Source organism: Enhydra lutris, unplaced genomic scaffold, assembly GCF_002288905.1.
Source record: "Enhydra lutris kenyoni isolate GAN:26980312 unplaced genomic scaffold, ASM228890v2 scaffoldscaffold77, whole genome shotgun sequence".
Taxonomy (NCBI): Eukaryota; Metazoa; Chordata; class Mammalia; order Carnivora; family Mustelidae; genus Enhydra; species Enhydra lutris.
Genome location: NW_019154161.1, coordinates 1,832,447 through 1,855,447, shown reverse-complemented (window position 1 = coordinate 1,855,447; position 23,001 = coordinate 1,832,447). Strand labels below are relative to the sequence as shown.

Sequence of the window (23,001 nt, the reverse complement as noted above, 5' to 3'; positions counted from 1 at the left end):
TCTTTCTTTCTTTCTTTCTTTCTTTCTTTCTTTCTTTCTTTCTTTCTTTCTCTCACTCTCTCTTTCTTTTTTTCTTCCTTCCTTCCTTCCTTCCTTCCTTCCTTTCTTTCTTTCTTCTTTCTTTGTTTCTCTCTCTCTCTCTCTTTTTTTCCTTTCAGTAGGCTCCATGACCTGAGCTGAGATCAAGAGTTGGACGCTCAACTGATTGAGCCACCCAGGCGACCCCTGCCATTTCTTTATTTGGCAAGCTCCTCCTTATTCCCTGGGTCTTCCTGTAGACATTACCTCCTCCAAGGAGCCTTCCCTGATTGCCCCTAGATTAGGCTTCGCCTTCACCTCATGACATCTCCGCTGTATATTCTATCGTCCTTTACAGTGACTGCTTCCCTCACCAGACTGGGAGCTCCTGGCGAGCAGGGCAGTTGGTCTAGAGAGAGTGGGGTAAGAGGCCGCAGACTGGGGAGATTGAATACACAGAGTCTAGATCCAGATGCTTAGATTTTTATCCTGATTCTATCACTTAAGGCTGTGTCACCTTGGGCAAGTCCCGTGATCTCTCTATGCTTCTGTTTAATCATTTGTTAAATTGCACTATTTCAGCAAGCTGTCATGAGGATGCAATGGAAAACACTTTTGAAAGTGATTGGCTTTTTATTTTATTTTACTTTTAAAGTAAGCTCTACGCCCAGTGTGAGGCTTGAACTCACAATCCCGAGATCAAGAATTGGATGATCTACCAACTAAGCCAGCCAGGTGCCCCAAGGGTTTGGCTTTTTAAAAGGGATTGTAGGGATGCCTGGGTGGCTCAGAGGGTTAAAGCCTCTGCCCTCGGCTCAGGTCATGATCTCAGGGTCCTGGGATAGAGCCCTGCATTGGGCTCTCTGCTCAGCAGGGAGCCTGCTTCCCTTCCTCTCTCTCTGCCTGCCCCTCTGCCCGCTTGTGATCTCTGTCAAATAAATAAGTAAATCTTTAAAAAATAATAAAAGGGATTGTAAACCTATAGTTATTATTATCATTATGTGGACAGATGTGGGGAGGTTATTGTGTTGGAGAGATGTAGGGCAAGCCAGTATAGCTGGAAGAAAATGATTAGAGAGGTCAACAGGGGTCGCGACCACACATAGGGCAGGTACTTCTCCGAGGAGATCTTGTTAAAATGCAGATTCTGATTCCGTAGGTCTGGGAAATACTGTGTTTCTTTCTTTTTTGTTTCAATTTGTTTTCCAAGTTGCATACATAAAAGAAAGAGATCGTAAATATATTTCAATCAGTTTTGACACACGCCTAGGTTCATCTTACCCAAAGTACTGTGAAACATAGACTATCCCCATTATACCAGTTCCCTCACATCCAAATGCTGTGTTTCAAACAAGGTACTGCTCCCCAGATCACACACTGAGGAGCGAGTCCCCACCTCAGGGAAGACTGTACCCTGAAGGCAAGAGGAAGCCACTGGTACTTCGCAAGCATGGGGTGTTGCGATGGAGTGATCACCCCAGCTGCCCTGTGGAAACAGATGGGAGGTGGGAGGATGGGGACGGGAGCAGGGAACTTACTATGGTACAAGCTCAGTCAAAGACCACCAGGATCATAGCTGTGACATAGCTGTGTGCTGGAGACAGGCTCTTGTGAGCCGATTGTTAAATTTTGCAAGCTGGTTGTTATAACTGTGGGGAGCATGGAATTGGTCATGGTGGGAGTACTGACAGAATGAAAACTGGCAAAAGCTACAGTGGGTGTGGTGTGTGTGCACGTGGGCACATGTAAGAGAGAGACAGAGACAGAGTGATATTAATTAGACATTTACCAGCACACCCCTAAGTTTACTGACTTGTACTGAAGGAGTCCGTAACACATGGAACGTCTTAGTAGGAGGGTGTTAGGGAGGACTTATTATCATGGGAGCTGCTGGGTTAGGTGACTTTGAGAGAATTCAGGGAAGCAGGCTTTGCTCTGGATCAGATGCTGGCAGGAAGTGGAGGCAAGGCTGTGACGCAGGAGGGATGAATGGAGCGAACATTGTGGGTGGGGAAGAAGCAGCATCAGCTCTAAACCAAGAGGAGGATGTTTGGTCATTTCGTGGTTTGTACAGTGTTCATGTTGTGTGATGCTGAGACATAACTCCGCTCTTATTTTTATCTTGGTCTATCATGGTCACAGAGTGGCCTTGGCTGACGTGGGTGTTCTGTGAGATTGTTTATGTCCGACATAAACAGCCCTGGCTGTTGAGGGCTGCTTTCCTCTTTGTTCATTTGCTGTAACAAAGAGACACCCCCACACATGATGGAATGAAGAAGAGAGTGTATTTCTCTCATGTGACAGGAGGCAGGTGGTCTGGATTGGTGGGACATCTCAGCCCCATGAGATGACTCAGGGACCCAGATTCCCTCCATATCGTTGCTCTAGCACGGCTGAAGCTGGCTTGTTGCTACATCCATTCCAGTACAAGGGAAGGGGAAACAAGTCAAAGACAAGCAACCGACTTTTAAACAAATGACTCCAAAGTTTCACCCCTCACTCCCCTAACACAGTTGGTGAGAACTCCGTCACATGGCCACACACAGCTGCAAGGGATGCTGGGAACCCTTATATCTAGCCCGATGGCTGGTCAGACTCTAAGACTGTAGAGGAGGGGCAAAACGGGTTATGTGGGACAACTAGCAGTTGGCCATTAAGAGAGACCCTTTAGTCAATGGAGGAGTTGCCTAGAGCGGCTCAGATTTGGCAGCTGTTATCAGACTAGCTGCAATCAGGAGGCCGTTTCTGAGAGTGCTGGGAAAACCACACACTGGATTCAAAGGCTGCCGCCGGGCTGGGCTGACTGGAATAGGAAGCAAAATGCGTGGCAAGCCCCTTCCTCTTCCTCCAGCCTCCGCGCGCGCGCGCGCACGCGCGCGCCCCTTACAGGCAAAGCCTAGCAGGAACCCAGCTGTTGCAGGGGCAGAAACCGGGCGGGGGGGGGGGGAGGGCTGGTAGAGTCCCTGCCCTGGGATCAGAGTGGGTGCAGAAGGGAGTTGCTTGGAGCTGAGAGGCAATAGCTTAGTAGGTGGCATAATAGCTATTCGGGGTGGCATAGACAACCCTTCGTGATGCCCATTTAGGCCAAAAAATGTCTGAGGAGTGCTCAGGACTGCTGACATTGAGTTCTTCATCCCCAGGAGCCCTCCTTGTGGACCTAGAGACCCCAGAGGAGACGCCAACCCGGAGCCTGGGCAGGCCTGTCAAATCCTCGTGAGTGGCCCCTGGCCCCAATGCTTCTGATCTCGCTCCTCCGAGTGCAATGTCAGCAACCCCTGACCTCAGAGGTCCCTGCCTGCTCGCTCTCTCCCCAGAAGGCAGTACCTGCGCCAGGTCATTGCAGAATACGAGGCGCTGGACCGAGAGCTCCCGTGCATCCGGAAGTTCCCCACACCCCCCGCTGCCCAGCCTCTCTGTCTGTGCATGGAGACCTCAGTGAGTGGCCTCGCCCCTGCCCCTGCCCCTGGGACCCCAGGCCCTGAGTTTCTGCACAGTTTCACTGGGAGGATAGAAAGAGAACTGGCTCAGAAATGAGGTGGACAAGACTTAAATCTAGACTCGGCGGCTTAGCAGCTGTGGGCTTAGCACCAGGTTTTAGGCTGCTAAAAATTGATTATGAATTTGTCAAGGGATCAATCATCATATTTATCACTGCTGATCCCAGAGAGGCAAAGAGAAGGGGAGGAAGAGGGGCAGAGAAGGGCAGAGATCAAAAGACGGAGAGCAGGGAGACTGAGGACACAGGGAGTCCTTTCAATCTGTCTACCATGAAATTCTGTAAAGTTTGCAAATGTAGCAAAGACTCAAGATAAAGCCCCTGTTTTTGGAGATTCAGTGTCCAAATCTGTTGGTAATCCCTACTATCAGTCAGAGGAGGTATCTACTAGGTTCTTACTGGTAAATTAAAACCTTAGTGGGATGCTTCCATGCACCAGGCACAGGACCCAGACGCACTCCCTCAGCCCATCTGTGTGACTTTAGCCCAACAGAGATTGTTGTCCTTGTCTTCCTGTGGCTCTGAACAAGAGACCCCACCTCCCCCACACATACACCCACAGCTTGCCTTCCTGGAGATGACCAGTTGCATGATTTCATCCTAGTTCATCAGCAATTTTATATGCTATGACCATAGTATATCACCCTCAACATGGTAATCTCGTGCTGAAAATGTGGTTAGTCGTCAATGTAATGGCAAGAAGTCACAACCCCTATGATCCCTATTATTATTATTATTGTTTTACAACGGAATATTCCTTAAAATGCTAATAGGAACATAAAAGGAAAAGTGTACAACCTTAATCCTTGCAGGATCTTTGAGAGTTGCTAATAGCCTGCCATCCAGCTCAGGTTGCTGGAAAAGTTTTTGGTAAAGTTGGCCAAATTGGTAAATCATTTAAGCCACCTGTTCATTAGCAAATCGGCTCCTTGAGAATTGCTTTTTGGAGAATGACCTAGAAGGACAGGTAGATGCTTTTCTACCTCAGAGATACCTGTGCTCCCCTCTTTGACTACAGCGACGGGCTCCTGAGATGGAGTGTGAGTCTTGCCTCGCAAGTACGACCTGAGATTCTGGCAGGTCCTGCAAGTGGGTCTAAGGTAGGGGCTTAGGAACCTGGACTGAACCTGACTGTCTCGTGCTGACGTTCTCTTGACTCCTCCAGCCAGAGGAGGACCTTACCCACCTAGAGGTGCTGGAGGCTCTGGAGGCCGAGTTACCCGGCGCCATGGAGAGCGGGCGCGTGAGCAGCATCCGCTTTGAAAATATGAATGTCATCTGTGGAACTGCGGGGCGCCGGGACAGGTGAGCCTGCGGTCCCGAAGGAGCGAGAGAGGCGTGGCAGGAGTGGGAGTGAGGGGTGTGGCCTACTGAGGGCGGTGGGGAGGGGCCAAGGCGCTGAGTGGGCGGGGCCGGGAAGGGAAGACTGTGTGGTCTGGAGGAGGGCCTGATGGGTGCAAGGGCGGGACGATGGGGCTGAGAGTGAAGTGAAGCGGGAGGGGGCTAGAGCCGAGAGTGAGAGCCGTGAAGGGGGAGGGCCAGGTGAGATCTGAGAGAAGGCGGGACCTGGAGTGAGGAAATGGACGTTGAGTGACCCGGACAGGTAACACCGAGGTGTGGGGTCGGAGCCTGGACCCATCACACTGAGGGAGTGGGGACCAGGAGAGATCTAGAGGGTCAGAGGCCTGGAGTGTCTAGCTGGGGGCGAGGCCAGGAGAAACCTAAATCTGGGGACAGGCCTGAGAGACACACTGAAGGGGGCCCGGCCCTGGAACGGCGGCTTGAAGAGATGGAGTCTCGACAGACCACAACTGGGGGACAGGACCAGGCTGAGAGAAGACGGGACCTAGAATGACCCGCGTAAGGATCAAAGTACGGGTTGACTTCGGCGAGACGGCAGGGCTGCTGAGGGGTTTAGGGACAGCGCGACGAGCTGAGCAACCGCAGTGGGTAAACGAACGGGGAGGGACCAGGCAGGGACCCTCCGACAATCAAAGGAGGGGCTGGGACCACCAGCGATTCCTTTCGGTCTCCGCCCCGTCCCTGTCCTCTTGGCCCCGCCCCCTCGCAGGTGGCTCATCACGGTCACTGACTTCCAGACTCGCTCGCGTCTGCTGCGCTCCGGCATTCGCCTCCGCGGGAACGCACACCCGCTGGTGCGCCACGACGAGCTGCTGCTGGCGGATTACCGCCTGCACCTGCGCCGCTCCCTTGTCCGGCGGCGCATGCTCGAGGCTCTAGGGGCGGAGCCGACCGAGGAAGACTAACATTTAGAGGGCGGGCCCCGGCTGCGCACGCACACCGCCCCGCGGGCTCGGGCGACCCACCCGGAACCCCCGAGGGAAGGGGGCGTTGCCTCCCCAGGAAGGAGGCGGGGCCGGCTCGAGGGGATGGATACTGTGAGTTTAATTATAAAGAATGACCTGGTACAAAAGCCATTTCTCTCTGCAAAATTTTGGTGGGGAGTCAGGGGGAGGGAGGTGATGGGGGGTAGGGATGAACCCCCATAATATAATCCCGCCTCCCTCATCTTCCCCCAGTCCCTGCAAATGGACGCCTGGGTCCCAATCCCTTGAATGATGAACTGAGGCTCGCGAGAGCGAAGACCCGGGCGCCGGGGCTTTCAATCCATGCCCATCCGTCTCAGCGAGAACCAGACGTCCTCATCCGCCCCCCTCCTCTTTTCTCCCACCCCCCTTGGAAGACAATTCTCGGGCTTTTATTTCAGGTTTTTTTTTTTTTTTTTTTGTTTTTTTTTTTGTTGTTTTTTCTCTTTTTTCCTTAGTCTCCCCCCCCCCCCGCTGCCCCCTTCCAGTCCCTCCCCCCTCCCCCCCCGACCTCCTCCCCCCCCACCCCCTACACCCTCCCCAACCCCGCGGCACCCATCCAAAATGAACAAGCCCTTGATAGACGGGTGCCGCGCAGGCCCCCTGCGGGCGGGGGGCATCCGACAAGGGGGAGGGGGCGGGTAGGGGCCCAGCATGACCTCTGCCCCCTCCTTGCTACCCCTCCCCCCTCCCACGACCCTCCCACAAGGTTCCCCGCAGATCCCTGACGTGGTGAGGGGAGAGGGCTGCAAGCACCCTCCCCCCCCATGGACGGAGCGCCCCCCCCTCGGGGGTAGGAGGCAGCAGAGAGGGAATGGGCTTGGGGAAAGGAGGGGGAGCTCCCTTCTTTGGCAGCTGAACATGGGGGGGGACCTGAGGGCGATGCCCTCCCCCCTTTACCCACAGTAGTAGAGGGGGCTTCCCAGGGGAAGGGGTGGCTTAAAATTCCCAAGCCCCAGGAATAAAGGAAGTGGGGAAGCGTGCAGGAAGGGAACAGCCATGCTGGAGGGAGGAGGAGTTCCTTGGAGAAAAGGAAAGGTTTGGAGGGGGAAGGATCTTCATGCAAAATGGATGGAGAGATGGTCTAGGAAGAGTGAGAGGAGGGGGGGATGTGCAAGAGGCCACAGACTGGAGCAGGGAGAAGAGGAAGCTTGGAGGCACGGTGAGCAAGAGGGGAGTGTGCATAGGGTCTTCTCTTGCCAGGAGAAAGGAGTATCCAAGAGGTGAGAAAACAGGCAGGGTAAGAATGTCCGGAAGAGGTGTTCCTCCACAGGCACAAAACAAGGATGCTAGGAAAAGAAACGACAGTACAGCCCAAGAGTGTGTGGAAGGAGACAAGTGTGCAAAAGGAGAGAGACGGTTGAGTTCCCCCCAGGGAGACTGAAACAGTCCGGGAGCCAACAGGAACAAGGAGAGATTCAAGGATGAGTGTGCAGCAAAGCCACCGTGTGCAGAAGCATTAGAGAAGGAACGTGGCTTCAAGAGAACGGCGGAAGAGCTGGGGAGGACAAGTGCGCAAGAGTTGAGTGTGCGAGAAAGCTCACAAAAGAGCTGAGAATGAAGCAGGATACAGATCTGGAAAAGAAGGGTGCACAGGAGTGGGAACCTGGCAAAGAGGAAGGGAATGAGAGAGAAGCAGTTCCTGGGAGGCAGGTGTGCAAGATGTGGGAGATGTGATGGTGTGAGGAGGGGAGGGGCAGGGAAGGGCATGGGAGTGTCACTGTGAGAGGGAGAGGCATGGAGAGTCAGAACGGGGGGCTTTGAGAACGAGAAGGGGAAATGCTTAAAGACGATGGGCACAAGCGTGTCAGGAGCCGTGCATGAGATAGTAAGTGCACAAGAACTGAGTCAAGGCAGGTGTGTTCCACAGAATAAATACGTGTGCACAGAGTTTGTGAGTGGGTAGGGAAAAGGGTGTCCCAAGTGTGTCTGCAGCAAGGGTTTAGAGATTTTCAGGAGTGAGGTGTGTAAAGGAAGGTACCAAGGGAAGAGTACGCAGGCAAGAGTTTGAGACAGGAAGGGTATGGAGCGTGGAAGAAGAAATGCAATGTGTGCTAGGGAAACGGGGTGTTTGAGCACTGAGAGGGCCTCGCGAGCCAGAAGCGAAGGCGGAGTGTGCAAGACAGCGAGAGGGCAAATTTGTGCAAAATTGTAGCCCAGGGAGAGGAGAGGCAAGCAGGCGTGCAAAGGAGCGTGCAAGAGGCCGGGGTGGTGTGTGGGGGGGCGGGGGGAAGCAGCGGCCGCTGTATGTGCTGGGGAGAGGGGAAGGTGGGGAGAGCCCAGGGGCCTGGAGGGGGGGGGGGAAGGGTTGTTAGAGGGGCAGCAGGTGGTGGAATCTGAGGGCACCCCTTCCCCTGTGGCCGGGGACAACCCGCATCCAATCAGGCTCAGGGCTGACCCTCTATGGCTCTGTCTGTTCCCCCCTCCCCAGAACCGACCCTTCCCTCCTCCTCCATCCCCCTCTGTGATTTCCTCCATCACCCCCCCACCTTTGCTCCCTGCTTCACACACAGTCTTGTGTCAGCTGCCCCCTCCTGTGAGGTGCAAATGTCTGGCTGGGATCAGGCCACCTGGTGACCTCCGGCCTTGGGAGAGGAGGGCAGGGCGCAGTGCTAGCAGAGTCCCTGGCCCAGGGGGAGAGAATGACGGTCAGGGGTCAGAGGTCAAGAGGCCAGTAAGCCCAGGGGTTCTGTGGACGGGCTGGTCCGTCCAGGCCAGCCATCACCTCTCCAGGAAAAATTTGAGAGCCCGGTCGATGTTCATGCGGTGGCCCACCCTGGTCACACCCAGATCGACGTAATCCTCCTTGGTCAAGGCAGGCAGATGGGAGCCATCGATCTCGTGGTCCAGGAACTGCGCCCGGTGCTCAGCCAACCCCAGCCACTCGAGCCAATCAGCCACATCGAACTTGGTCCAGAACCCCAGAGGCTTGGCGCCGAAGGGCTTGTCCGGGGGCAGCGAAAGCAGGCGGGTTGGTGAGAGGGAGCGGGAGGCCCCTGACAAGGCCCCGCCAAGCCCCCCAGACATCCCGGGGTGTGGTGGCACAAAGACAGGGGCAAAAGGATCAGCTGAACCTCCTGCCCCTCCAGTCGGGGAGCTGCGGATGTCAAAGAGGCCCGGATACAGGGGTCCGGAAGGCAGGATGGGCAGGGACGAGGGCCTGGGCGCAGGGCTGACCTTGTGCTCCGAGGCGGGCAGCAGTGAGGGGCTGGGGGCCCGGCGGAGCAGAGGAGGCCGCATCTCGAACTCCACGCCCTGGAGGTGGCGGGTGGACGTGGAGGAGGAGGCTGAGGGTGAGGTGGCCCCCGACGCTGCAGCAGCTGAAGGGGGGACCCCGCTTCCTGTGGGGAGTGGCGGCAGAGGTGGTTTGGGCCAGTTCTGAAACAGGCTGCTGACAGGTTTGGAGAGGAGCGAGGACTGGGAGTCTTCAGAGAGTCTGGAAGGTGACAAAGGGGCAAGGGGGGAGGAAGGGGGTGTGGGGGGCAAGGGTGGGGGTGAGAAAGAGGCAGAGGTTGAGACGTAGGGAGAGAAGAGACACAGGAGCGGGGGTAGAGAGGTGGAGGAGAGAGATGGGAAGAGATAGAAGGAGCGAGGGGGTGAGACAGATGTCAGGACAGAAATGAAGGGAGAGAAGAACGAGAGGACAGGGAGAGGGTGACAGTCAAGAGAGATGAAAGAAAAAGAGACATTAAGTGATAATAATAATAATCGCCACCACTTACTGATGCTCACGTGTGCCAGGCATTGTTCTAAGTGCTTTACATATCGCATCTCAGTGTATACCCCATGACAGCCCTGATGCAGGTTACTATTATTATCAGCAGCACAGAGAGGTTAAGTAACTTGCCTAAGGACACACAGCCAGGAAGTGGCAGAGCCCAGTTATATGGCACCAAAGTCTGAGCTCTTAACCACTACTCTATACTGCCTATCGGGTTATGGCCAGTCACAGCAGAGTGGAAGACAGGGAGACGGTGAGAGAGGAACAAAAAGAGGGTGAGCGTTCAGGGGAGAGAGATGGAAGGGGATAGGGGACAGAGAGAGAGAGAGAGGGAGAGAGATGAGGAGAGGGAGATGAAAGAGAGAAGAAACAAGGGGAGAAAAAGGTTCCCCTCATCCCTTTAGCTCCTTCAGAACAGTCCTGCCTCAGGACCTTTGAACGGGCTGTTACCTTGGCCTAGCTCACTTCCTCCATGTAGCCATGGGATCTGCTCCCTCCCTTCCTTCAGCTTCTGCTCATCTTGCTGGTTTATGGCGAGGCATTTTCTGACCATCCCCATCCCTGCCTCATTAGACTATGAGCTCTGTGAGGGCAGGGCCTTGCCTGTCCTGTCCCGTATGGTGTCCCTGTCACTCGGCAGGGCACCCAGTGCACAGTAGGTGCTAAAGCAATAGCGGTGCATCTCGCCTACATTAAGCATCCCCTTCTCCACCCAGAATACTTAGAAATAATCAGCCGGTTGCGCTAAGATCTCAAAGACTTGAGAAAACCACATTCAGACATCACCATAAGGACATCAGACTCTCAGAGTTAGAGTGAGCTCTGCAGAAGGCCAAGGGCAAGGGGATTAAGAGACCTCTCTTCACTCTCTCCGTGTGCCTGAATCAGAAATGTGACTCTGCTTGCCCTAAGACTAGAAGGTCTTGAATGAGCTCGAACTTTGTGGCAATCCTGGCTAAGCTACCTGCTTTAGGAAACTTCTTCACTATCCTGTATTTTTCTTTCTACACTTGCTGGGCCTTGGTAAGAGGCCTCTCCCCTCCCCCAACTCCTGTTACAACAGAAGCCCACATTTAATCCTCTCGAAATCCCCTTCGGTGGGTCCAATGCTGTCCACCTTCTGCAGAGAGGTGGGTTCCTTTGCCTGAGGTCTCCCAGTTAGAAGTCCTGGGCTGAGACCAAAGCCCAAGAGGCTGGGCTCCAGGCCCACATACCAAACCACTACGCCCTAGAGCCTCTTAATCTTGAGCCACACCAGGTTCAAGGGACTTGATTTCAGGGACTGTCAGAAATGACAACCCACCAAGGAAACAGACATTGGCAAGTTGTGCTCCAGTCTCCTTTGTTGATAACTTTTTTGTTCATCATGGGATGTGAGTTGTCATGGTGATGGGAAGAGACCACAAAAGCTACTGAGCTAAAGCATTTGGGAAAGCATGCTTCTGAGGATGGACTCCTGCAAGCCAGCCCCGTTTCTGTTTTCTTTCTACCACCTGGGACCCTCCAAGGATGCAACTAAGGGGTGGGTGGACTCTGGTACCCACAGCATTGGCTCCTGTGGCCTCCGTCACCACCCACCCACCCCAGCTCACCTCTGCCGCTGCAGGGAAGAGGTCCTCTCAGGGACGTAGCTGGATCCCCCGTGGTGACTGTCCCCGCTTCCCCCGCTGCCTCCCCGGGCCCAGGGCAGGGCGCCACCAGCTGCCGAGGAGCCCCCAAATTGTTGAAGCTTGGAGCTGAGTTCACTGATGATGCTGGCTTTTACTGTGGCCAAGGCTGAGGCCTGAGGCTGGGCCAGGGGCCCGGGCAGGGGTGGTGGCGGTGGGCCCGGGCCCTCCTCCCAGGGTAGCAGCTTCCGAGGCAAAGAGGAGGCTGATGGCAAGGGCACTGGTGGGCCTTCCGGCTCTATCGCTACCGGACCCCCAGCCATACCCGCCGTTGAGGGTCCCGTGCAACCGCTCAGGGCCAGCAGCCCATCTGTTCCAGCCCCCGTCACAGAGACAGTGGGGCTGGTGGGAGTGACAGGGTCCCGGAGTCCCCCACTGGGGCCAGGCCTCAGGCCTCCACTGGTCCCCAGAGCCCGGCCCCGGAGCTTAGAAGGAGTCATGAGCTGCGGGGGATATGGTGGGCCAGGAGTCCCACTCCCCCCGAAGGCCTGGCCGTCCAGGTAGGCCACGTATGTGTCCAGAAGCTCTGGCCCACTGGCCACACTGGCCCCACCGCCTCCACCACCGCCTCCGGCGGGGCCACCGCCTTCCGCAGAAAGGCTGCTCAGTGTGGACGCGCTGCTGATGGTCTCCAGCGGGTGGTCGCTGCTGCTCCGACTGTCTACCTCCTCGATTCCCGAATCTGTGCCTGGCGGTGGGTCCGGGCCAGGCTGTGGCGCTGGGGGAGCAGGGGCAGCCGGGGCCGGTGGGCCTGGCGGAGGGGGGTCCCCAGGAGCCACGGGGGCCCCCTGGGTCAGTGTGGCCACCTCACTGTCATAGGAAGTCAGGCTGGATGCCGTGGAGTCCAGGGTGGGAGGTGCAGCGGCGACAGCAGGTGGTGGCACTGGGGGCAATGGGGTGGTTGGGGTGGGTGGGTCCGGCAGCGGATGGGGGGGCCCGGGTGTGAGGGGCGACTCTGGCTTCTCGAAGCTGTTGGAGAACTCCAGAGGCGGAGGCAGCGGTTCCACAAAGAGGAATTCGCCATCTTCCACATCCACCGAGGGAGCAGGCGGCGGCAAGACCAGCAGGGGAAGCCCGTTCTCTTCAGTGCCCCGCGGGGAGGTCGGCGAGGGCGGTACGGACCGGCGCGGGCTGGGCGGTGGAACCCCCGGCCCGTCTTCCGACGGGGGTCCCCTTCCCCCCGCCCCGCTGGCTCTGGGCTGGCAGTTCTCAAGGAACCGCACGTGCAGGGGCAGCCGCTCCGGCTCCTCAGGGGCTCCAGACCTCCACGCCTTGCTCACCGCGGGGTGCGGGGGCGGGGGCTCTGGCCCCAGCTGCAGGAGGAGGGGCCCGACCCCGGGAGCTGTGGGGGGCAAGCGGTGCAGCAAGGAGCGTCGGGCAGCTGGAGGGCTGGCCGGAAGGGACTTCTCCTGACTGCCCAGCCCTGCACGGTACCCCAGCTCCCGGCGGGCGGGGTCCGGTGGTGAGGCCCCCCAGAGACGCAGCACCGGCTCATGGTGGGCGTGGGGCGAGTGGTGGTGTGGGGTGGGCGGCGGGGCCTCATAGCGGGGCGATGGGGGCCTTGGAGGGGGCTGGGGGGGCCCACCACCCTCCGAGGACTCCTTCAGCGCCCGCTCTCGGGCAGCCAGGGCCAGCCCGAGAGGGGAGGCGGGGTCCAGGGCCTTGCCCGTCAGTGGGTGGACCAGGGGCCGGGGCGGCAGGAAGCTGGTGAAGGCGCTGCTGCCCCCACTGCCCCCGTAGGCGCGGCTACCGGCCGCGTAAGCCCCGTAGCCACCGCCACTCCCCGCGCCCGCAGACTCCAGCCGCAGATAGGGCTCGGCGGAGAACATGCCTTCATCGATGGACTTCGAGTGGCGCAGCCGGGGACCCGGGGGCGCCCCTGGGCCCAGCCCGCTGTCGCCGCCATCCTCGTCCCCCGCGTCGGTGGAGAGGAAGAGCGTGGACCGCCGGCGGGCTTCGTTCTGCCAGCCCCCTTCCCTCCGGGCCGCCCCCACCAGGGCCGCCCCGAACTGGCTGGTGAAATCCAGGGTGGCCGGGCCGCTGGGCGAGGTGGGGGTGGGCACGGGCGAGGGGGACGGCGGCACCGGCGACATGGCCGGGGCGGGGCTCGGCGCCGAGGAGCCTCCCGCGCTGCCGCCGCCGCCGCCGCCGCCGCCCCCCGCAGCCTCGGGCTGGGTTGGGGGCTCGGCCTCGGTGCTGCTGCCCTGGCTGCTGCGGCCGCTGCTACTGGTGGACGGAGCCTTGATGATGATGGTGGGGATGGGGATGGAGTTCTTCTCCGAGGGGGCGGCCGCGGCGGGCGGCGGCTGCGGGGACGCCGGAGACGTGGGCGAGGCGGCGGCAGGGAGGCCGCCTCCCTTCTGAGGCTCGCCTTCGACTTTGGTCTGCTTGACCAGGGGCCCCTTGCGCCCGCGGCCCGAGCGGGCTGGCACGTACATGGCCGCGCTGGCCGCCCGGGGGGGGCAGCTGGAAGTAGCGCAGGGCCGGGGCCTGGGAGGAGCTGATGCCTCCGCCCCCGCTGCCGTGGTGCGACGGGGACGGGGCCCCCGGGGTGGGGCTGGGCCCGCCGCCCCTCCAGCCGCGCAGGCTGGGCTGGGGCCCCAGAGCCAGTCGGGGTGGGGGGTCGTCGGGGGAGCCGCCCGTCTCCATCTCGGGAGGATGAGGAGGGTGGGCGTGGTGGTGGTGAGGCTGGGGGGGCGGGGCGTGATGGTGGTGGTGGTGGGGCGGGTGGTGGTGGGCGGGGGGCAGGGGTCCGCTGTGGTACAGGCTTTTCTCACGGCTCCCTACACGCGTGTCGGGAGGGGAGGGTCCATCAAAGGATGCGGGGGAAGAGGACGGGAGGAGGCCACCCGAACTGGGGTTGAAGGGCCCTCCCCTGGGGGATGGAGTGAGGCGGCCGGAGGAGGAGGGGGCTGGAGGTGTGCTGTAGGGGGGCTCGGGTGGGGACGTGGTGGGCGGTGGGGGGATGTCCTCCGAGCCAGGCACAGACAGGCTGCGGCTGAACTTCATGGCTGGGGGTGCTAGGTACGGTCTATCATCTTCTGCAGCCCCTGGGGAAGATAGAGTGGATCCAGGAGTGGGGGGAGGGGGTCTCCCTCCTCCCCTATACCATACTACTACAATATTAATGCAACAACAACAATAATATGACGCCACTGAGTATCTACTAAGAACCTCACACGAACTAGTCCAGAGTTCCCCAGCTGTGGTAAATCGGCTTGATGTCACAGGCTGTGCGTTGCACAAAGCAACCGGCAGGGGGAGCAAGGGGAGGCGGGGCGATATTCAGCTGCACTTCCTGCTCAAGCCAGAAGGGGGCGCCGTTTTCTAATTCCCGCAAAGACACAGCCTATGCTAGTGGTGGCTCGGGGGAAGCAAAAATGGCTGGAGCCCGGGACAGATGCCATGTTTAGGTGCATGTCACAGATTTCTCTTCATGCATACGCGGAAATAAAATGTAATTAGCACATAAAGCCTGTGCTTTCACAGACGGAGCTAGTTAGGATGAGGCTAACGTTTACGAGAGAGATCCAATTTATGGGTAAGCAATGCTGGGTGGCTTTACAGGTAGTTGAGGTGAGATAAAGGAGATACAGGTAGACCTCACAGATGCAAGACTCACTGGTAGACTTTGGACGCTGGAAGTGGGAGAAAAGCTAGACCCAGTCACAAAAGGACTTGGAGTGGATGGGAAGAACGAAGTCTTCTGCCTACTTATCACTTTCAGGGCTCAGTCTTTGACCCTCTTCTCTCCTCTGACTACTATCTCTCCTTTGGCAATCTCAAGCGACATGCTGCTTCATTCACTAGGTCTCTGCTGAAGATGCCCACATCTGTCCTGGGACTCAGTCCTCTCCTCTGAGCTCCAGGCTCCTCTATCCAAATGCCATATCCATTTAATTGGATGTCTCACTGGCATCTGAAACTTAGCAGGCCCCCAGTTGTGCTCCTGATCTCCTCCCACCCCATAGTCTCCCCCTTCTGAACAAACAGTGGATCAGTCCTACCTCAGGACCTGTGTCTTGGCTGTTCTCACTCCCTGTAATACCTTACCGCCATATATCCACATCGCTCTCCCCCTTCATTTCCATGTTTTGGCTCATATCTGCCTCCCAGGACTCATCTCCCTTATTCTACTCTGCTTCCCACCCCACTAGAACTTACCACTGCCAACATACTATATAATTGTCTTGTTTCTTATCATTATAATCTATTGTCTGTCTTCCCCTGCTGGAAGGCAAGCTCCATGAGGGTAGGACCCTTTCCTCTGTTTTGTTCACTGACATATCCCCAGCAGTCTAGGACGTAGGGTGGATACCCAGTAAACATTTGTAGAATGCATCCACGCATGAACGAAGTCAGGTATAAGAGAGAAGAAAGTAGGTAGTGGGGGTTCCGACTCCTGCATCCAGGCAGGAATAATAACATGCTCATTTTCTAGATGCAGAACCCAAGGCCCAGAGAGGTGCATCTACTTGCCGCAGGCCACACAGCTAGGAGGGACAAGAGCTAGAATTCAGATCCAGATTTGCCCAACAACAAAGCCTGAGCTCTCTGCCCAGCTGGATGGAACTGTTGTCATATATGGAAGTAGAAAAGAACATTTCAAAGTCCCTTCGTTCCTCCTGTAAACTGTCATCTTCCCAGCCTCCCCCTCCCCTTCTAGCATCCAATATACCCACCCTTCCAGGTGACATACCAATAGATTTTTGCCGGAGCATAAGCCCAGGTCCTGGAGGCAGGTAAGAAGGACGTTCATAACTTGGCTGCGAGCGGTGGTGCGGATCGAAGCTTGACTTTAGGGTGGCAGTCAGAGAAAAAAGACAACAGAGAAAGATCAGTCTGGGCATGAAGATTCATAGCTTCACCACACAGCTGGCCTCCAAGCCTGCTCCAAGCCTCTGCAGGAAGGGTGAAAGGCATGGAGGAGGCAAAAGGGAATTCTGGAAGAGGGAAAGGTGTCTGAGTTTGGGCAGTGGGGAGAACGAAAGGGAAAGAAAGCAGATTCTCAGCAGCCCTGTTTGCTCTGCTTCCCATACCGAACACTAATCTGGGTCTTTTCTCCATTCTTGCTGTCAACCCCCAGGTCCAAGTCCCCAGCATTGCTTGGCTTGCTGGCTGCCCTAGCCTCTTCCCCTGTCCCCCTACCCCTTTCTTACTCTGCCACGTAAGAGTCAGAGGGATCTTTCAGAAAGAAGTCCAGGTCATGCAATTGCCCTGCTTAAAATCCCACAGGAGCGTCCTGCATCACCAGTCAGGAGGGGATTAGAATTCCCAACTCTAGTCTGGAGTTGTGGTCTGTGGTAGACACTGCTGATACACACAACATCCCCCTGGCTGGGACGCTGTGACCATCCCCAGCTGCTGAGAGTGTCACCTGCCTGGGCTCTTGGCTGCCCCCGGGGTTTAAAGAGTCCACCTCCTCCAAAGGAGCTGATGGGCCCAAGCAGTTATGTCCCCCTACTTCTTCTTCTTTTTTTTTAAGATCTTATTTATTTATTTCAGAAAGAGAGAGAGTGTGTGTGCACTAGTGGGGGAGAGGGGCAGAGAGAGAAGCAGGCTCCTGGCTGAGCAGGGAGCTCAATGCGGGACTCCATCTCAGGACCCTGGGATCCTGACCTAAGCCAAAGGCAGACGCTTAACCGACTGAGCCACCCTGGCACCCCATGTCCCCCTACTTCTGGGAGCAGCCTGCTGTCAAGGACCAACTGACAGGGAGATCCAAGGCAGAATTAAGTCTGTGGCGTAATTCAAACTCTCCCAGGGATCAGGCAGAAAGGGACTCCAGCGGGGGCCACGTTTGCTGAGCTCTCACAGCCCACCCTGCCCCCCTCACTCCCTTATAATTCTCCCCTTACAATACTGTCAGAGCAGGAATCCCCATCTCAGGCTCTGCCTATAGGAAACGCAGGTGCCCAGTACAGTCCAGCCCCGTATACATTTCCTACCTGCTCACCCTGACTCCATCGTGTCCACCAGTCCTGCCCCAGTGCCCCAAGGTCCATCCCTGTTTTACAGCACCCATAAGTCCTGCATTTGCTTTCTGCAATGTTTTCTCCTCCTCATCACACATTCCTTTCCATCTTTCTGTCCTCTACACAAATGTCCCTCCCAGTCACTGTCTACTGCACTTCCCTGCACTGTTTCCTTAGGACACTCATCTCCATCTGAGACACCTTGTTTATGTGCTTCCTTCCTGACTCCCTGCCCAGAATTCGGCTCCCTGACAGCACCAGAGGTATGGTCTCTCCGGCCCATGACACCTGCAGGCAAAATATTTCCATTTCCTTTAAAATCAGAGGGGGGAACATGAATAGGATCCAGTCTGGATGATAATACTCATCTTTGCACCAACACAGCCATAAAATACAGATTTTTAAACTTATTTTTGAGGGAGGGGCTTAGGAAGGCAAAAGTGCCAAAGGCCCATGGAATCCTAACAGCCTGCTGGACGGTAGCGACGCTGCAACCAGGACCCGATATTCTATAAGCTTGTGTCAGATGAATAGTAACTAAAGGAGAAGGAACCAGCATCAGCAACTGACTCCAGTGCTTCTGCCAGGTGACCTCATGTGTTACTCTTCTCTGTCTTTGGGGCCCGAAGTACAGAGAAAGGAAACCCTAATTCAGATGAAGTCCCCACCTTACTGCCCTCACCTCCCATCACGCTCTCTCAACTTCCTGTGCTGTTTCTCACCTCAGGGCCTCCACATACGCTGTTCCCTCTGCCTGGAACATCCTTTCCCCCTGCTCTGCTTGGGAAGATTTGTCTTCTTACCCCCACTCCGGTCTGGCTTCTCCCTTCCTCTAGACCTACGCTGCCCAATACAACAACCCCCACCCTTTCAGATGTAAATTTTAACAAATTAAGATAAAGTAAAATGAAAAATTCCCTTCCTCTGTTTTTGCTGGTCACATTTCAAGGATTCAGTCGCCACACATTCCTGCAACACAGGAACTCTACTGGACAAGACAGAGCTGCTCTAGACCACATAGGACGCACCTGTCCTAACCTCTCCCTGCACTCACCCCCCTGGATTGAGACTGCCCATCTCTGCGTTTGTCTCATTCATTCATTCCACAGATATTTACTGAGCGCCTGGGCCATCCCAGGGACTGTTCCAGATGCTGCAAATGCAGCCATCAACAAAACAGACAAAGTCCCCCTGGCTACATGGAGGGCAGACAAAATAAATTAGTAACATAACGGGGTCGGGCGGAGGGAAGGCAGGGAGGAGGAGGATATCAACAGGGCCATCAAGGAAGGCCTTTCTGTGAAGATTGAATCTGAGCAACTTCCAGAAGACGGGAGCCATGCATATTCCCAGGGTGGGGGGTGGTGGTGGTGGGGAGTTGCCAGGCAGAAGGAACAGCAATTGTCTATGTCCTGAGGTGGGAGTGAGTGTGGTGTGCTCAAGGAACACTCGGGAAGCCGATGTGTCTCGAGCAGGTGAGTGGGGGCACTGAGGGGTGAGAGATGAGGTCAGACATCTGGTAGAAAGGTGATAATGGGTGGAGTCTGTTAGTTTCAGATATCTCCTCCCTGGAGAGGCTTCCGCCTGTTACTCTGCACTGTAACTCCCTCCAATTAACCTAGTGTAGACTTATTATAATTATTTGCTTCTTGTTCATGGTCTGTCTTCCTGGGCATGGATCCCACACAGTTCCCATTCTACTCTTCCTTGGTAAGAAAAAAACCATCTCTTTTGGCACCTATTGGAACTACATTTCCCAGGATCCCGTGCAGCTGCATGTGTAGGTAGGCTGGGATGCGTAAGTGCAAGCATATGTGTGTTACTTTGGGGAAGTCTCCTCAGAGGTAACCCAAGAAGCAACAATGTGCCCTCCTTTGCCTTTCTACCTTGACACTCTTCCTTGTTCCTGCTACCTGGAATGCTGGTGGCACAGCTAGAGCTCCAGCCATCTTGGACTAGGAGGTGACCCTATGGTTGGAAAGAAGGCTAGGATGGTGGAGCAGAAAGTGAGAGGGGTCCTGGGTCTTCATGACCATGGCAGCTGCCATACCCACCTACTCCAGACTTCGTTAACATGACAGAGCTACAAGACTCTTCTGGTTCAAGCCACTGTTATTTGGAGGTTTTTTACATATGGAAGAACCCAATTCTGCAAAATCCAACTCGTGTCCAGGAATTTAAATTCTCTAACGGGAGTGGCTTTACTCGGTTCGCTCTTCCAACCCCAGCAGGTCCAGCGCATCAAGGTGCTCAGTAAATATGTGCAGAAGAAGTCCAGACTGAGGAGGGCGAGCAAGGGGATAATAGGGACGTGGGAAGGAAGGTGAGGGAAGCATCTAGTAGAGGAATGGGAGTGGGGATGGGTGGGGGAGCAGAGTAACGGGGGAGGGTTCCGAATGACAGGGGAGGAATCAAGGGGCAGGGGAGGGTGTCTCTGAATGAAGAGAGTGCACAGTGAAGGGAGAGGCGTCAGATTGGCGTGTTGCCAGAAGACATTCTAAGTGGAAGAGGAGGGATTAAATGATGGGTTAACTTGACATAAAAGGGGTCAGAGTGGCAGAGGAGATGTCAGGCTGATGGAGAAGCCATAAAAGCGTCTGAGGAGGCGTTGGACTGCCTGCCTGAGGGGCACACTGACTCAAGGTGGGACAGGCTGACCTCCAGCCAGGAAAGGGGAGCGTCCTCTCCGGCGCAGGGGGCAGGGAATCAGAGTGCCCGGGTGCGCGTGACATCACCGGCTGCTGGCAGACTCCTCCCCAGCAAGTCAGCCAGAGGTCCGCCCTCCTCCGGTGCCACCTCCTGCACCGGTTGTGGGTCTGATGCCTCAAGGGCAGAGTGTGTGCCCTGGTGCTGTGCACAGCCTGGAGGCTGAAGACAGACTGAGAAATGCGCGCCAGGGAGACAGCCCCTGAAAGGGGTGATGGGGGAGACAGCGGAGGGGGAAACAGGCAGAGAGACAGAGGTAGACAAAGACAGAGATGGGGGTTCAGAGCAGGGGAGACAGGAGGGGAAATGAGACAGCGATGGGAAGAAAGAGGGCACCAACAAAGCAGGAAGAGAGGCAGTCCGGAGAGGCCTGGGGGGGGGGGGGGGGGCAGGGCTGCTCCAGGAGGGTCAGGCATGCAAACAGGAGGGAAAGAGACAGACAATGCGATCAAGAGGGTATGGCCAAATAATCAGAGGGAAAAACTGTGTCCAGAGAAAGGTTGAGACTGGCACCCAGACAGAGATGGGCAGAAGGGAGGCCAGTGCAAGAGTGGGGGGAAGATAGGGTACCCCTTGGAGTCAGAGACCAGGTAACAGAGACAGTAGCTGAGGGAGACAAAGCCACACAGAGGGGAGGGCAGATGGATGGACAGCAGAACGTTAGGAGGAGACAGCCCAAGAAGCACCCTGACCTACACAGAGGCCTCGGTGGCAATACTGAGCCCCCACACTGCCCGCTTACCCCCTCTGGTCTAGTGCACAGGGCTCAAATCGAGACAGGGAGGAGGGAAGAGAAGCTGAAGCAGATGGGAAAATGAGAAACAGAAAACAAGACCATAGGGAGAGAGAGCGCCACAGAGATACAGAAGCAGCAGGAAGGGGCCCCTGTGTTGACTCAGAGTGTGAGAAGTCAGGATGTCTGATGGAAAGGTGGGGACAGAGATGGGGGTGAAGAGAGTCCCTAACACAAGAGGTGGGGCTTTGGGAAGGCCCAGGGCTAGACCCTGGAAGGGAAAAGAAAAAGGGAAAATGACCACTGGCCTCTACGGCCCAGAGGGAAGGGAGATGCCATTCAAGAACTCAGGTGACTGCCTAGGAGTCTCTTTTCCAGGAGGGAGGGGCACGTGGGCACTAGATGTTATCATTGGCCCATGTATGGGCCCCTCTAGGGGTGTCTTTGGAGCTCAGATGGTGAATTCCATGAGGGCTGGGATCTTATCTGTCCTATAACCACGGTTCACCAGGAAGGGGTTGGCATGTTGGTTGCTGTTTGTTGAATAAATGAAAACAGGGTTTGCCCTATCTACTCTCGGAGACTCTGCATGTGATATGCTGTTGTAGGGTCTCTGGGGCACATGCAAGTTTCACTGGCAAGTCATTGTGGGGTCTCCAGTCTGTTTTATGGCCTAAGAGGGCTCGCCATGTGTTGAGAGCCTGCTGTACCAGGAGTTGACCTCATTCAATCCTCATCAGGACCAGCAAGACTGGCTTTAGCCCATTGTACAGAGCAGGGAACCGAGGATGCAGAGAAATCAGGCAGTATGGTTCAAGTGGCTCAGGGAGTCAGAGGGAGTCAGAATTTGAAGGCAGGTCTGCCTGGCTTGACTGCCCATGCACTTCTGAGTCTACACTGACCTTCGGGGGAGGTGGGCACAGAACACGGTCCTCACAACCTCAGAGATTTCGGATTCCTTGAGAAACTCAGGACAGGTGAGACGGGAGGTGCTGCTGTGTGCAGGGCACTCTGCCAAGCCCTGAGAAGGTGGCCAAGGACCCTCCGCTTTTACATCTGAAAGCAATTCTATGAGTCTGAGTACAAAATCTGCCACCTTCGTTTGAGGCATTCTAAAGTAGGTAGTCTAACCCTTAGTAGGTCTGTGGCTAGACTTCAAGGGGACCATGCACTTGGACTAGAAAAAAAATTACATCTTTATTGTCATTATCTTCCAATGAAAACAGTATTTCCTCGATTAAGGATGTAGGCAGCAAACCAACCTGGCCTTAGCAAGACCTGTGCCTGTATCCCCAATAGAAATCCCAGATCGTCCCATATCCCTTCACAGAGGTGCAGATCTCTTGAAATTGTGTTTATGCGCCTCATGACTAGTTAAGAGTTAAGATCCATCACGAGGTCTTGCTGGCTAATGTGTTAACGAAAAAGCACTGATGTTACTATATCATAAATTATGTGTTTACTTTGTGTATGTTCTTAACTGAACCCTAGGCCTAACACAGGGCTCGAACGCATGACCCCGAGATCAAGAGTCACCTGCCCTACCGATTGAGCCAGCCAGGTGCCCCACGAATTTTGCTTTTAAAAAATATTTTGGTAACTGTATTATCAGTGTAATTGGCTTCTTTTGTTTTCTTAAGTAATTTACCTTACGCTTCTAAGCATTATTCGGAGGACCATGCCAGCCTGCCAAGGGGGCCCAAGGTCCCTCAAAAGACAAAGAATCTGCTTTTAGACTAAACAGCCTGTTGGCCACTGGGTGGTGGGTGTGGCCTGTGGGAAGAAGGGGTTGAGGGCAGGATCAGAGGGCACGGCTTGAGCCGAGAAGTAGGGCTTGAGCAGAGAAGTAGGGCGGTGTGTGATCTCTGCAGGGGACTCTGGAAGGTGAGAGGAGGTTGCTTGGTGGCTGTGCCCACAAAGGGGCACAACCCAATGACAAGCCAGCTAGGGAAGGACCACCAGGCCCACCAGAAGAACCAGGGCCATGGATCCAGTTGCCTGACTTGCCTGGACTGAAATACTGCCTCCCTCTCTAAGCCTTGGTTTCCCCTCTGTAAATGGGCTAGCTGTGTGGATGATCCTAGAAATGAATGAGATAATCCACGTAAAATGTAGTGTCCAAAACAGGATCACCACCCATTACAGGTCAGCCTCTGTCATAGGGAAAAGCAGGCAGAGTGGAGACAGCGATAATAAATAATATTTTAAAAACTCCCACTTGTTGAGCACCTATTATCACGTGCTGGGCCAATGCCAGGGATCACCAGCTGTGACATTATACTGCCTTCCCTGAGACTCTTGAGGTGGGACGGAGATGGACAAGAGGTGAGAGCAGGGAGTGAGGAAATGAGGGACAAG

At 55.7% G+C, this 23,001-nt stretch overlaps 2 protein-coding genes across 2 annotated transcripts in view; one reads left to right on the top strand and one right to left on the bottom strand.

Moving 5' to 3' along the window:
• The window catches only part of LOC111160617 (chromosome unknown C19orf81 homolog), an 8,829-nt gene extending 3,048 nt beyond the window's left edge, over positions 1–5,781 (top strand). The window contains exons 3-6 of the mRNA XM_022523829.1: positions 3,159–3,231; positions 3,333–3,453; positions 4,680–4,819; positions 5,586–5,781. Of these exons, the coding sequence (XP_022379537.1) occupies positions 3,159–3,231; positions 3,333–3,453; positions 4,680–4,819; positions 5,586–5,781 (530 nt within the window). The remainder of the gene's footprint in view (positions 1–3,158; positions 3,232–3,332; positions 3,454–4,679; positions 4,820–5,585) is intronic.
• Positions 5,782–8,562: 2,781 nt separating this feature from the next.
• LOC111160608 (SH3 and multiple ankyrin repeat domains 1) overlaps positions 8,563–23,001 on the bottom strand; it is a 41,134-nt gene continuing 26,695 nt past the window's right edge. The window contains 4 exon segments of the mRNA XM_022523813.1: positions 8,563–9,277; positions 11,155–13,691; positions 13,693–14,279; positions 15,929–16,025. Coding sequence (XP_022379521.1) covers positions 8,563–9,277; positions 11,155–13,691; positions 13,693–14,279; positions 15,929–16,025 — 3,936 coding nt within the window.